This window comes from Oncorhynchus tshawytscha, linkage group LG30, assembly GCF_018296145.1.
Source record: "Oncorhynchus tshawytscha isolate Ot180627B linkage group LG30, Otsh_v2.0, whole genome shotgun sequence".
Taxonomy (NCBI): domain Eukaryota; kingdom Metazoa; phylum Chordata; class Actinopteri; order Salmoniformes; family Salmonidae; genus Oncorhynchus; species Oncorhynchus tshawytscha.
In genome coordinates, this window is record NC_056458.1 from 24859505 (window position 1) to 24872149 (window position 12645).

At 44.7% G+C, this 12645-nt stretch overlaps 1 protein-coding gene across 7 annotated transcripts in view; it reads left to right on the forward strand.

The window, feature by feature from the left end:
• LOC112228533 (angiomotin) overlaps window positions 1-12645 on the forward strand; it is a 56017-nt gene that overhangs the window by 17781 nt on the left and 25591 nt on the right. For 4 of the 7 annotated variants that reach the window (XM_042309018.1, XM_042309014.1, XM_042309016.1 and 1 more), the window contains exons 2-5: window positions 913-1122; window positions 1720-1788; window positions 1921-1981; window positions 3209-4214. In XM_042309018.1, the coding sequence (XP_042164952.1) occupies window positions 1921-1981; window positions 3209-4214 (1067 nt within the window). In that variant the 5' untranslated portion in view covers window positions 913-1122; window positions 1720-1788. The remainder of the gene's footprint in view (window positions 1-912; window positions 1123-1719; window positions 1789-1920; window positions 1982-3208; window positions 4215-12645) is intronic. The other 3 variants (XM_042309020.1, XM_042309017.1, XM_042309019.1) reach the window with 3 other exon arrangements.

Consider the following 12645-nt stretch of genomic DNA (forward strand, 5'->3'; position numbering starts at 1 on the left):
GTACTGTATGTGTTTTTGCAAATGTATGTACTGTATGTGTCTTTTGTGGGGGGGTGTTTTGAGAATCTGTTTTGAAATCTGGCTTTATCAGTTCCGATTGCTCTCGCTGTGTTAGAGGAAGGGCGGTGTGCGTGTCGGTGTGTGCGTTTATGTGTGAGTGTGTGTGTGCGCGTGTATGTGCATGTATGTGCGCTGTATGGCTACCGAGTCAGTCAAACATCAACAGAAATGGATTCTACTATCCCCGGGATTTCACCCACTTCCAAACGTCTTTTGACAGAGAGTGAAGAACATTTAATCTGACATTCTCTTTCAATGTTGTTGTTCCAAGCACTCGAACTCTTGTTTTAGCTGTAACTGCTTCTCTGTGGCTGAGTCTGCCGACTCCAAACTGGGTTTCACAATAACACCAATGTTCGGTAACGTCGCCAGGAAAGATTGTGTCCAGAAAATCACCTCTGGTTCACACAGAGATGGGAGTTGTCTTGTTTTGTCAAGAGCAGCTCAGCTCTCCATTCTCTCTCTGTTCTGATTGAACTCTGCACATCCTCACATCCTGTGTTTGATTCCAGCGAAAGGCAGACCCACACACACACACACAGGTGCGTGTGCACACATACACACTGAAAACAAACACACACACACAATCACAACACTGAACACACACACCCCTACTTCCCATAACCTGCCCAGACATTCACACAGCTGTATGTTGCAAGGCTCACTCTGGCCCTCGCTCTCTGCTCACGGCCGAACCAGAAGAGGAAAAGACTTCACTGGAAGTGTCCCCTATTTTACATTCCCAAAATCCCCGCTCCTCCTCTTCCCCTGTGCGGCTCCTGCGGCCGTGCATACCGGACCCCACCCCCATTGTTAAGGTTGGTTGGTTGAGAGTGGCTCTTCCTGTTGCAGAGTGGCTGGGGCTAAGTGACGTGGACCAGCGCCTCTATGTGTTGGAGCAACTGGAGGAACTGGTGACGCTACAGGACCAGGAGGAGACCCCCACCGGACCCCCTGGAGACACCCATCTCGATACCTGCCCCCCCCAACAGCGGCAGCACCATGAGCAGCAGAGCCTAGTCAGAGCGGTGCCGGAGGAGCGCGGTGAGAGCAGCCACACAGGTAGGTGACCAGGGGGAGGGAGTCGGATACGTCTAGGGAGATATAGGAGGGAAGGGAAAGGGGATACCTAGTCAGTTGTGCAACTGAATGCATTCAACTGAAATGTGTCTTCCGCATTTAGATTGCAGGGGTTATGAAATCACAGAGGTGGGGGGTAGAGGAAAAGTTAATGAGCAGATTTTAAACAAGCCAGTACAGTATGACTGAGTTTTGATTTCAAGCAACCTAACAATTCTGCTGGCACAGTAGTAGTTTTACCACTTATTGAATTTGATTGAATAGAAGTAGACGATTCTGAATGCCAATGTCATTTCATAATGTAGCATTAGTACAGAGTAGAGACTACTATGTGAAACGCCTGCTCGGGGTCCAGTGTGCTGCCTGCCTGCCTGCCTGTCAGATTCCCTGCTTTCTCTGTGTGGCAGGCAGGCAGCAGCCTTTAAACAACCCATAAGTCACTGTGTCTCGCCATGTCAAAACAATTCCCTCTGTCATACCAGTGGATCCTCCATTTGTCTCCACATTTATTTTCAGTTGTGTATTTTTGTTTTGTTTCTGTTCCATCCTCCATTTGTCCATTGTCCTTGTTGGTACTAGTTGGTTCTGAAGAGGGGGAGTCATAAAGGAGAAGATTTGGGGGAAGAGCGGCAAGAAATAGCAGTCGAAGTATGTCGGGGAGAGTATACTACCATTGTGACATTCATTTTTTCTCTCTCTTTTCCTTCTTCGACTTGGAAGAGAACCCTGCTTGCGGATGACCCCAAAGCTGACTTTTTTATATATATTTATTTACCACAGATGTTTCGGAAAAAAGCTTCATCCTCCTTGAGAATGAGAAGAATATCAGAAAGCAATAGATGTAATAATTTCACCTTCTTCATTACTTTGTAGATGGTGCCTCTTTATCTTTAACCACCATTTCTCTTTAATGGCATTCAAGGTTGTCAGTGGAAACCACTCCATAGAACCCAGTTTGAAATCCCACCCCCAAAACATTGAGGAAGTAAGTTTCAAAAGAACTCCTAAACCTAGTGAAGCCCTTTAAGCGTAACACTTGCTTGTGGCTTTTTATTGGATGTAGTTAAAGTGTAAATTTACACTCTCCGGAAATGAGTGTGTTTGATTTAGACCTGCAGGCATGTTAGCTAATTCACAGCTAACATGCCCTGGGTGGTTTCTACTTTGACTTTGTATGTTTTTACTAAAACACATGTGCCTTCCCTTACTGTATGATTGTCATATGTCTACCAATCACATGCCTAGCTTGGGATAAAAGATTTTTGAATCAATCATTTTGCAAATTATCTGCCGGGTAATGATAAAAATAGTTGGGTGTGTAAAAATGGTCATGATTAATTTCGACGATAGTAGTGCACACTGCATGTTGACAGTAATAATCAGATGTTCTCTCCTGTCCTGCACAAGGGGAGTGGGGTTACAGTATACACACCTGGGTGGTCCGAAACGCTCTGACTCTGGGATTAAGTACCATGTAATCGGTTGGTTTGGGTGACCAATTTGGCCTGACTACAAGTCAATATTTCTGCTGACGATGGTGTCATATTTGTAGTTTGGCTCCAAAAAGCCTTAGAAACCAGCACTTGTAAGCACCGGATTTGGCCTTTAAAACCGATAATACCCCCTCCAATGCTACCCAGCTGTCAAAGTGTTAAGAGTTTTGGTTTGATATGCTTTTTTCTGGTTTGGTCTGAACTACCTCTTGAGTAGTTGCAGGGGGGGTTCACGTCTTCTTTACATTTCTCAGAGCATAGTGGTGGTTCAGTCCCTTTGTCATTGTTTTCATCTCCATTATGTGTTTCACCTTAACATCACTCATGTCTAGTGTTCAGTATGCTCATCTATGACTCTCATGATGAGTGTTAGGGGTCGTTGGTAAAGGGCTTGTGTGTTCTCTGACTTTGTCTCCTCTATTCCCCCCACATTTCTCCCTTCTTTTCCCCGTCTCCACCTCTCCCCACCCTGTTTTCACCCCTGCTCCATCTCAACCCCTCTCTTCAATCCTTTCTCGACTCATCCCCCTCCTCACCTCACCCACCCTCCTTCGTCCCACCCTACCCTCTACCAGGGAACATTGATCGCGGACGCAGCTCATCTTTCCATGAGGTGCGTGGTCTTCGGGAAACTGAAATGAGGCCGGTGGCCGACGAAACGTCCAGCAGCGGCAGCAACAACACCGTCCTGCAGCGACTCCTACAGGAGCAGATGCGCTATGGTGAGGGACGCAACTACCAGCTGGCCATGCAGCAACAGCAGCAACATCAACAACAACAGCAGCAGCAGAGGCAGCAGCAGGAGGGTGGGGTGAGCGGGGGCTACCCGGGCCATGGAGGGCCCAACGATGAACGGCACGACTCTATGGTGCCCCACATCGCCCGGCAGGAGCCTCAGGGACAGGAGCTGCAGGCAGACAGTGGCGTGGAGAAGCTGGGCTCCCGCGGCGGGGGTAGTAGTGGAGGAATGAGTGGTGGTGGGGGAGGGAGCAGCCAGGGTCCCAACCCTGAGGACTTACCCACCTACGAGGAGGCCAAGGTGCAGTCGCAGTATTTCCGGGGCCACCCGCACCACCAGCAACATCAACAACACCAACATCAACAACAACAACAGTTGCCTCCGTCAGTGGGCGCTGCGTTTTACGTGACAGCTGCAACCAACAACGGCAAGGTGCGTACGGAGGGGCGTCCAACGGTGCAGCGGCTGAGCACCGGGGGCAAAGTGCATCAGGACGACGGACTCAAGGACCTGAAGCAGGGTCACGTACGTTCCCTCTCCGAGCGCCTCATGCAGCTCTCGTTGGCCACCAGCGGGGTGAAGGCCCACGCCCCCATCACCAGTGCCCCCTTTCCCCCAGCTTCCCCTCCAGGTCCCCCGGGGGATTACTACAAGCCCTCAGGCCAGCATCGGGGCCCCCCACCTGACTACCCCTTCAAGAACATGGGCTCCCCTTCCAAACAGCAGCCGCAGCATCAGGAGCAAGGAGGGCACTATTACCAGGAGCATCGGCCCAGGGACCAGGGCAGGAACGAGGTGCCACACGTCCGCTACCAGCCTCCACCAGAGTACGGCTCCTTCAGGTGAGTAAGATTGACACACTTCACTCCGTACTGACTCCCTGTGTGTCTAACTGTCCAAGTGAACATCCTGTCTGTCTGAGCTGTATCACTGTTACTATCGTATCAAACTTTAATTTCATGTTGTTGATGTGGCTACCAGAATATAGTTAAAGAAATCTGATCCCGTTGTCTTGTTCAGTTGAATCACGCACACCTGACTCGGTTGAGAAACACACACACTCCCCCAACATGGCCCTAGAGAGACAGACTGCCCCTTGTCTGCTGGCTAAGGAATGTCTATTTACTTCATTTATTTAAAGTCTCTGCTGGTGTGCTGTCCAAAGCTTCAACAATTCGTATACCTGTTGCATCTTGAGTAGGATTGGATGGTATCCAGATTTACATACCTTCATACCGTGCCTGTGCTATCCTGGGATATACAGTATTACTGGCAGTGCACACAAGGGGCAAACATTTTTTTCTAACGTCAAAAAGTTTGTATAAAACGTCAGTTACCAGAATGCTAAAGAAATGCTAACAAGTACTAAGGAATTCCCATAGCGAATGCTAGGTAAATGCTAACGATCAAACATTAACTACTAAAGCTTACTGTATGCTTCCCAGTCTAAACAGTTTGCGCATATATTATTACAAAATTGTGCCGTTTTTGTTTTGGTGTTCTGTTTTTTTTCCGTCTATACAAACAAAAAAAATCTTGAGGCAAGCCGAAGTTCGGTTGCCGAAGTCTACGGCCCTTCGTCTGTGTTTGGTCAACAGTAGAGATTCTTCAATTAAGTGTTATTCAACGATAGACAACTAGTTTTCATGCACATTTTCACTTGATATACTGCACCAAACATCTTAGTTAACATTAGCAAGTTAGGAAAACACAGCTGGAGAGAATTTATTTGGCAAATCTTACATAGTTAATTGAGTAAGATATATAGCTGGCAAAAATTAGCAGTGATTTTCTTGTAACTTCGTCGCCTTACTTAGTGTCTTCAGAAAGTATTCATAACCCTTATTCCACATTTTGCTGTCTTACAGCCTGACTTCAAAATGGTAGAAATATATATATCTATATATATAATCATCCATCTACACACAATACCCCATAATGACATCAAAATACCCCACAATGACATCACAATACCCCTAATGACAAAGTGGAAACATGTTTTTAGAAATGTTTGCTAATTTATTTAAAATGAAATACAGAAATATCCAATTTACACCTGTTTGTTATTACACTCCAAATTGTGTTCAAGTGCATCCAATTTCCTTTGATCATCCTTGAGATGTCACAATAACTTAATTGGAGCCCACCTGTGGCCAAGTCAATTGTTTGGACATGATTTAAAAAGAAACACACTTGTCTATATAAGGTTGCACAGTTGACAGTGCATGTCAGAGCAGAAACTATACCATATAGAGAGAATTGTGATGAGAATTTAAACATGTTTTCACTTTGTCGTTATTGTGTGTAGATTGGTAAGGCATTTTTTTCTATTGAATCCATTTCGAAATTAGACTAACACAACAAAATGTGGAATAAGTCAAGGGGTATGAATACTTTCTGAAGACACTGTAAATTGCGCTGCAGGAGTGACTCACCTCACAAAGCATCTGTTTTGCTCGTTGTGCTTTTTTGTAAATAAACACACGTGACTTACTAAAACAGCTGTATGAGAAACTAGTACCAGTATGCATCAAAATGAAAAATTACGCAATCTGCTCCATCTATTACTCAGTGCACAAATTGACTGCAGGTATTTACTTAAAAAGTACAAATAATCACTTTTATAAAACAAAAACTGTATTGAAGTTATTGGAAAATCACACCGATGGTATTTCCAAACACCCCGGGATACGGTATATACAGTATACCGCCCAACTCTAGTCTTGAGTATTTTTGGATAAATTAACATGATTGAGACCTTCTCTTTTTAACATTCCTAGGGGTGATTTAGGCTTTTACCCTTGAACTCTGTGACTTTCAGTCATAATCGGGGTCATTGCCTACACACACAGTGCTGGAGGGCTACCTACCTGTCCTTCATATATCATCCAGCCTGCCTGCCTGCCTGCCTGCCTGCCTGCCTGCCTGCCTGCCTGCCTGCCTGCCTGCCTGCCTGCCTGCCTGCCTGCCTGCCTGCCTGCCTGCCTGCCTGCCTGCCTGCCTGCCTACCTACCCACCTACATACCTACCTACCTACCTGTCTGCATACCTACCTACATGTCTTTGTACCTACCTGCCTACCTACCTACCTACCTGTCTGCATACCTACCTACCTACCTGTCTGCATACCTACCTACATGCATGCCTGCCTACCCATCCCTCCCTCCCTCCCTCCCTCCCTCCCTCCCTCCCTCCCTCCCTCCCTCCCTCCCTCCCTCCCTCCCTCCCTCCCTCCCTCCCTCCCTACCTGTCTGACTACCTGTCTGACTACCTGTCTGACTACCTGTCTGACTACCTGTCTGACTACCTGTCTGACTACCTGTCTGACTACCTACCTGTCTGACTACCTACCTGTCTGACTACCTACCAACATGCCTTTCTCCCTACCTACCTAACTACCTACTGTCTGCCTGCCTACCTGTCTACCTACCTACAGTGAGGGAAAAAATAATTTGATCCCCTGGTGATTTTGTACGTTTGCCCACTGACAAAGAAATCATCAGTCTATAATTTTAATGGTAGGTTTATTTGAACAGTGAGAAACAGAATACAACAAAAAAATCCAGAAAAACACATGTCAAAAATGTTATAAATTGATTTGCATTTTAATGAGGGAAATAAGTATTTGACCCCTCTGCAAAACATGACTTAGTACTTGGTGGCAAAACCCTTGTTGGCAATCACAGAGGTCAGACGTTTCTTGTAGTTGGCCACCAGGTTTGCACACATCTCAGGAGGGATTTTGTCCCACTCCTCTTTGCAGATCTTCTCCAAGTCATTAAGGTTTCACGGCTGACGTTTGGCAACTTGAACTTTCAGCTCCTTCCACAGATTTTCTATGGGATTAAGTTCTGGAGACTGGCTAGGCCACTCCAGGACCTTAATGTGCTTCTTCTTGAGCCACTCCTTTGTTGCCTTGGCCATGTGTTTTGGGTCATTGTCATGCTGGAATACCCATCCACGACCCATTTTCAAGGCCCTGGCTGAGGGAAGGAGGTTCTCACCCAGGATTTGACGGTACATGGCCCTGTCCATTGTCCCTTTGATGTGGTGAAGTTGTCCTGTCCCCTTGGCAGAAAAACACCCCCAAAGCATAATGTTTCCACCTCCATGTTTGACGGTGGGGATGGTGTTCTTGGGGTCATAGGCAGCACTAAAAAAATAAGAATTTGTTCTTAATAACTGACTTGCCTAGTTAAATAAAGGTTAAAAAAAATATATAAAAAAAATCCTCCTCCAAACATGGCGAGTTGAGTTGATGCCAAAGAGCTCCATTTTGGTCTCATCTGACCACAACACTTTCACCCAGTTGTCCTCTGAATCTTTCAGATGTTCATTGGCAAACTTCAGACGGGCATGTACAGTGGGGAGAACAAATATTTGATACACTGCCGATTTTGCAGGTTTTCCTACTTACAAAGCATGTAGAGGTCTGAAATTATTATTATAGGTACCCTTCAACTGTGAGAGACGGAATCTAAAACAAAAATCCATAAAATCACATTGTATAATTTGTAAGTAATTAATTTGCATTTTATTGCATGACATAAGTATTTGATACATCAGAAAAGCAGAAATTGGGGGGGATCACGTGACCCTTGAAACGATATGGCCGCATGAACTAAGAGCTCCGCACAAGTAGTTTCCAATTCCTAATAATACCTCCACTCCAAGTTCAAACTCATTTAGCTTTAGTAATTTAGTCATGGCGGCTACAAAAGGTGACACTACAGGTGACATTTTTACCCGGACTCGAGCATTAGCGACGGAAAAAGCCTCCAAGAAGAAGCTAGCTTCAGAAAAAGCTAGCGCCATTAGCCAGGAGCAAGAGGACCCGCTCCCCCCCGAGGCACAACGAATGCCAACCTCGCACTCTTGTCGAAGACATCCTTTCTGAGTTGAGATCCCAACGTACAGAACTAAACACTAAATTAGATGCCATTAACTCTCAGCTCAGTGCGATAGGGGGCAAGGTGACAATCCTGGAAAACGCTTTGCCTGACATCAACAACAAGATAACCATAAACGTGGGGCGCCTGGACGAGGCAGAGGGGCGAATCCTATCCATGGAAAACTTATTGACAGATGCCATGGAAACAATAGCATATGCTAAAAAGAAAATAGAGCATCTGGAAGAGAAAACAGAGGACCTGGAAAACAGGGGGCGAAGGAATAATTGTGTTCTATTCAATCTGGGCGAAAAAGAAGAGGGAAACATGCCACTTTTAAATTTATTTATTTATTTCACCTTTATTTAACCAGGTAGGCTAGTTGAGAACAAGTTCTCATTTGCAACTGCGACCTGGCCAAAATAAAGCATAGCAGTGTGAACAGACAACACAGTTACACATGGAGTAAACAATTAACAAGTCAATAATACAGTAGGAAAAAAAGGGGAGTCTATATACATTGTGTGCAAAAGGCATGAGGTGGTAGGCGAATAATTACAATTTTGCAGATTAATAACACTGGAGTGATAAATGATCAGATGGTAATGTACAGGTAGATATATTGGTGTGCAAAAGAGCAGAAAAGTAAATAAATAAAAACAGTATGGGGATGAGGTAGGTAAAAATGGGTGGGCTATTTACCGATAGACTCTGTACAGCTGCAGTGATAGGTTAACTGCTCAGATAGCAGATGTTTGAAGTTGGTGAGGGAGATAAAAGTCTCCAACTTCAGCGATTTTTGCAATTCGTTCCAGTCACAGGCAGCAGAGAACTGGAACGAAAGGCAGCCAAATGAGGTGTTGGCTTTAGGGATGATCAGTGAGATACACTGATCCGCTACCTGCAAGACAAACTTCCCGAGTGGCTCCACCTGTCCACCGACAGGCCCATAGAACGAGAGAGAGAGCTCACCGAGCACTGAGGCCCCCACCAGCAGCCAGACAACCACCGCGCCCAATCACCATACGTTTCCTGAGATTCACCGACAAGGAACGAGTCCTACAGGCGGCGAAAAACAACACCATCACAGGGGGAAACGCCAAACTCACTTTACACCAGGACCTGTCAGCTGGAATATGCCGAAAGCGCCGAGAGTTTGACGAAGTGAAGAAATACTCAATTGACCGAGGCACCTTCAGGGGATTCAAATACCCAAACGAGTTCAGGATTCGCAAGGAGCCTTGCGACACTTCAAAATTCCCGAAGGGGCAAAACGTTTTTTGAAAGACAATCCTGGTCAATGAGAAACGGACCAATGACTAAATGCGATTAATGCTATTACTAAAGGAGGTAAGACAACATATAGCTGATATCCAAAGACCCACCCGCTAAATGTCATTATAGCCGTCCAATTTATATTTATTTTCCTTTAGCTGAGAGGGATAGGCTCTATAGCCTAACCTAGGCCTACTAATGTTTCAGTCTACTTTTATTTACCTGTTTTTTGTTGCTATTATTACTTGGGGTTCCCTATGTCCCTTGGAGGAGGTATATGTAGGCTGGGATATTGATTTTATTTTTCTCCCTCTTTTAGTGTGGTCTGGACGAGGGCTACTGTGTCATTTACTCAATGCCGGGTGGAGAGGATGAGGCACTTCTTTGGTGGGGAGGGGGGTAATAGATCCAACGGGATCTGTCGAGTTGTTTGGGAACTCGGCTGGGGTGTTCAGAGATTATTATTTTATGTACACCATTTATTTTCCTTTTATGTGAACGCAGCTGTAATTACTATCCACTTTTACCCAGCGATGACTTGCACTAAAGTTCGATTACTGTTCGATGACTAGTAGCTTAAATCTATTGACATGGAACTGCCATGGTCTAGGGCATGCAATAAAATGGAAAAAGATACTATGTGCTCTAAAAAAGGAAAAAGCAGACATTGCGCTATTACAAGAGACACACCTCTGTGATGCTGAACATGCCAAACTCCGTAGAGCCTGGGTGGGACAGGTGTATTTCTCATCTTTCAAATCAAACAGTAGAGGCACAGCCATACTTAGCCATACAAATGTTCCATTCATAATTTACAAAAACATATCTGATCCAGAGGGGAGATTTATTTTGATAACTGGGTCACTATATGGTCAACCAATTACTATCTTAAACATATACGCCCCTAACACAGATACTCCTGCCTTCATGTCAAAAATGATAACCCTGTTCAATGAGCATTGTGTCTCCTTTGGCGTGGTGGCCGGAGATTTTAATTGTACCCTTAACCCAACCCTAGACAAATCATCTTAAGTCCCCACCACAAATCCTAGATCTGCAAAGATGTTGAACTCTCTTACTAAAGAGATGGGACTAATATCTGGAGAGAGACTAATAGCTCATCTATGGACTATACATACTACTCTAATGTCCATAACACCTACTCCCGTATAGATTACATTTTTATCCCAAAAAGTTTCATAAATTCAGCCACATGTACAATCAGACCCATAGCACTTTCAGATCATGCCTTTTGTCCACCTCCGCTTTGACCTCTGCAAAAACATCCAGAGGTCAAAGAGCTGGAAATTCAACAACTCCATGCTATCAAATGAAGCGTTCCATACATTGGTAACTACATGGATAGACAACTACACACAAGACAATAAAGATTCTCCTGTTTCTCCAGCCACAATGTGGGACGCTGCTAAAGCCACACTAAGAGGTAATCTAATTGCATATGCTTCCTCTAAGAAAAAAGCAATGGAAGCACACAGGCTAAATCTTGAGAGGGAGCTGGAATGCTGTGAAAAAATACATAAACAATCCCCAGACAGCACCTCCTGGAGTCATCTTAAAGCAGCCAAAGCCAAACTGAATTTGGACTACACACAGGAGATAAAAAAACAAGTTTTCTTTACTAAACAGAAATACCATGAGTATGGTAATAGGCCCAGTAGATTGCTTGCTTACCAATTAAAAAAGGAGCAGTCAGAGCGTACAATCATGGCTATCCGAACAGCAGAGGACGAGGTCACATATGACCCAAAAAAGATCAATTTAACTTTTCATGATTTTTACTGCAAACTATATACCTCTGAGAGAAAACACACGGAGGCAGAACTCCACTCTTTCCTAGAGGGAATCTCGCTACCTAAACTATCAGAGACCGACCAAGAAGATCTCAACTCCCCCTTCACTCCTGAAGATCCTGGAGGCAATTACCTCCATGCCACCTAATAAGTCCCCAGGCCCAGATGGATTCCCCAGAGAGTTCTACAAAGCTTTTTGACCCCAGCTCAGCCCTATCTTTATGCCAATGCTGGAGGATTTTGAAAAAACAGAGTTCTCCCAGAATCAATGCACACAGCTCTTCAGTGTTGCCAAAAGGAAAATCGTCCTTCCGGCCCATAAAAGAGGACTATAAAATAATTACCAAATTGCTGCCAAAAGACTAAACACTCTTCTTCCCAAAATAATAAAAGAGGACAAAACTGGATTTATTAGAGACAGATACTCTTCTGATAACATTCGCCGTCTTTTTGATATTATTGATCAAGTAAACGCACAGAAGACCCCTGTCCTGTTGGCTTCACTGGATGCTGAGAAGGCGTTTGACAGGATGGAGTGGAGCTTTCTGTTTTCAGTCTTAGAAAAGTTCAATATGGGCCCAAATTTAATTAAATGGATCAAATCACTATACTCTCATCCAAATGCCATGGTGACTACTAATGGACTGAACTCTGACAGATTCCCTCTGGAACGGGGCACAAGACAAGGGTGCTCGCTGTCCCCCCTGCTCTACTTGTTGGGAGCGGAGCCTCTGGCAGAGCTGATCAGGAGCAATCCAAGTATTATGGGTGTTTCTGCAGAAGATTTCACTTTACGCAGATGATGTCTTGCTCTACATATCCAACCCTGAGAAATCCCTCCCTCTCATTTTAGACACAATTGCTCAGTATGGCAAGTTTTCAGGTTATAAGGTCAATTTGAACAAATCCACTGTCTGCCCTCTCAATATTACACTCACCAGCTCTATGAAGACACTATGTCCTTTCCAATGGAAAACACAGGGGTTTCAATACCTCAGATTCTTCATAACACCAGATCTGAATAGCCTTTTCAAGGAAAATTATCTTCCACTCCTGGATCGAATCAAGAACGATCTCCAAACCTGGATCTCCCTCCCAAATAGCTTAGTAGGAAGAATTAATGTCATCCGTATGAACGTCCTCCCTAGACTGAACTACTTATTTCAGATGCTCCCATGCTATCTCCCAGTTTCCTTTTTCAAAACAACTAACCAAAGCATCACCAAATTTATATGGGGCAATAAAAAACCTAGGATCAAGTTTTCCACTCTATCGAAACCTGAATCTAAGGGTGGTCT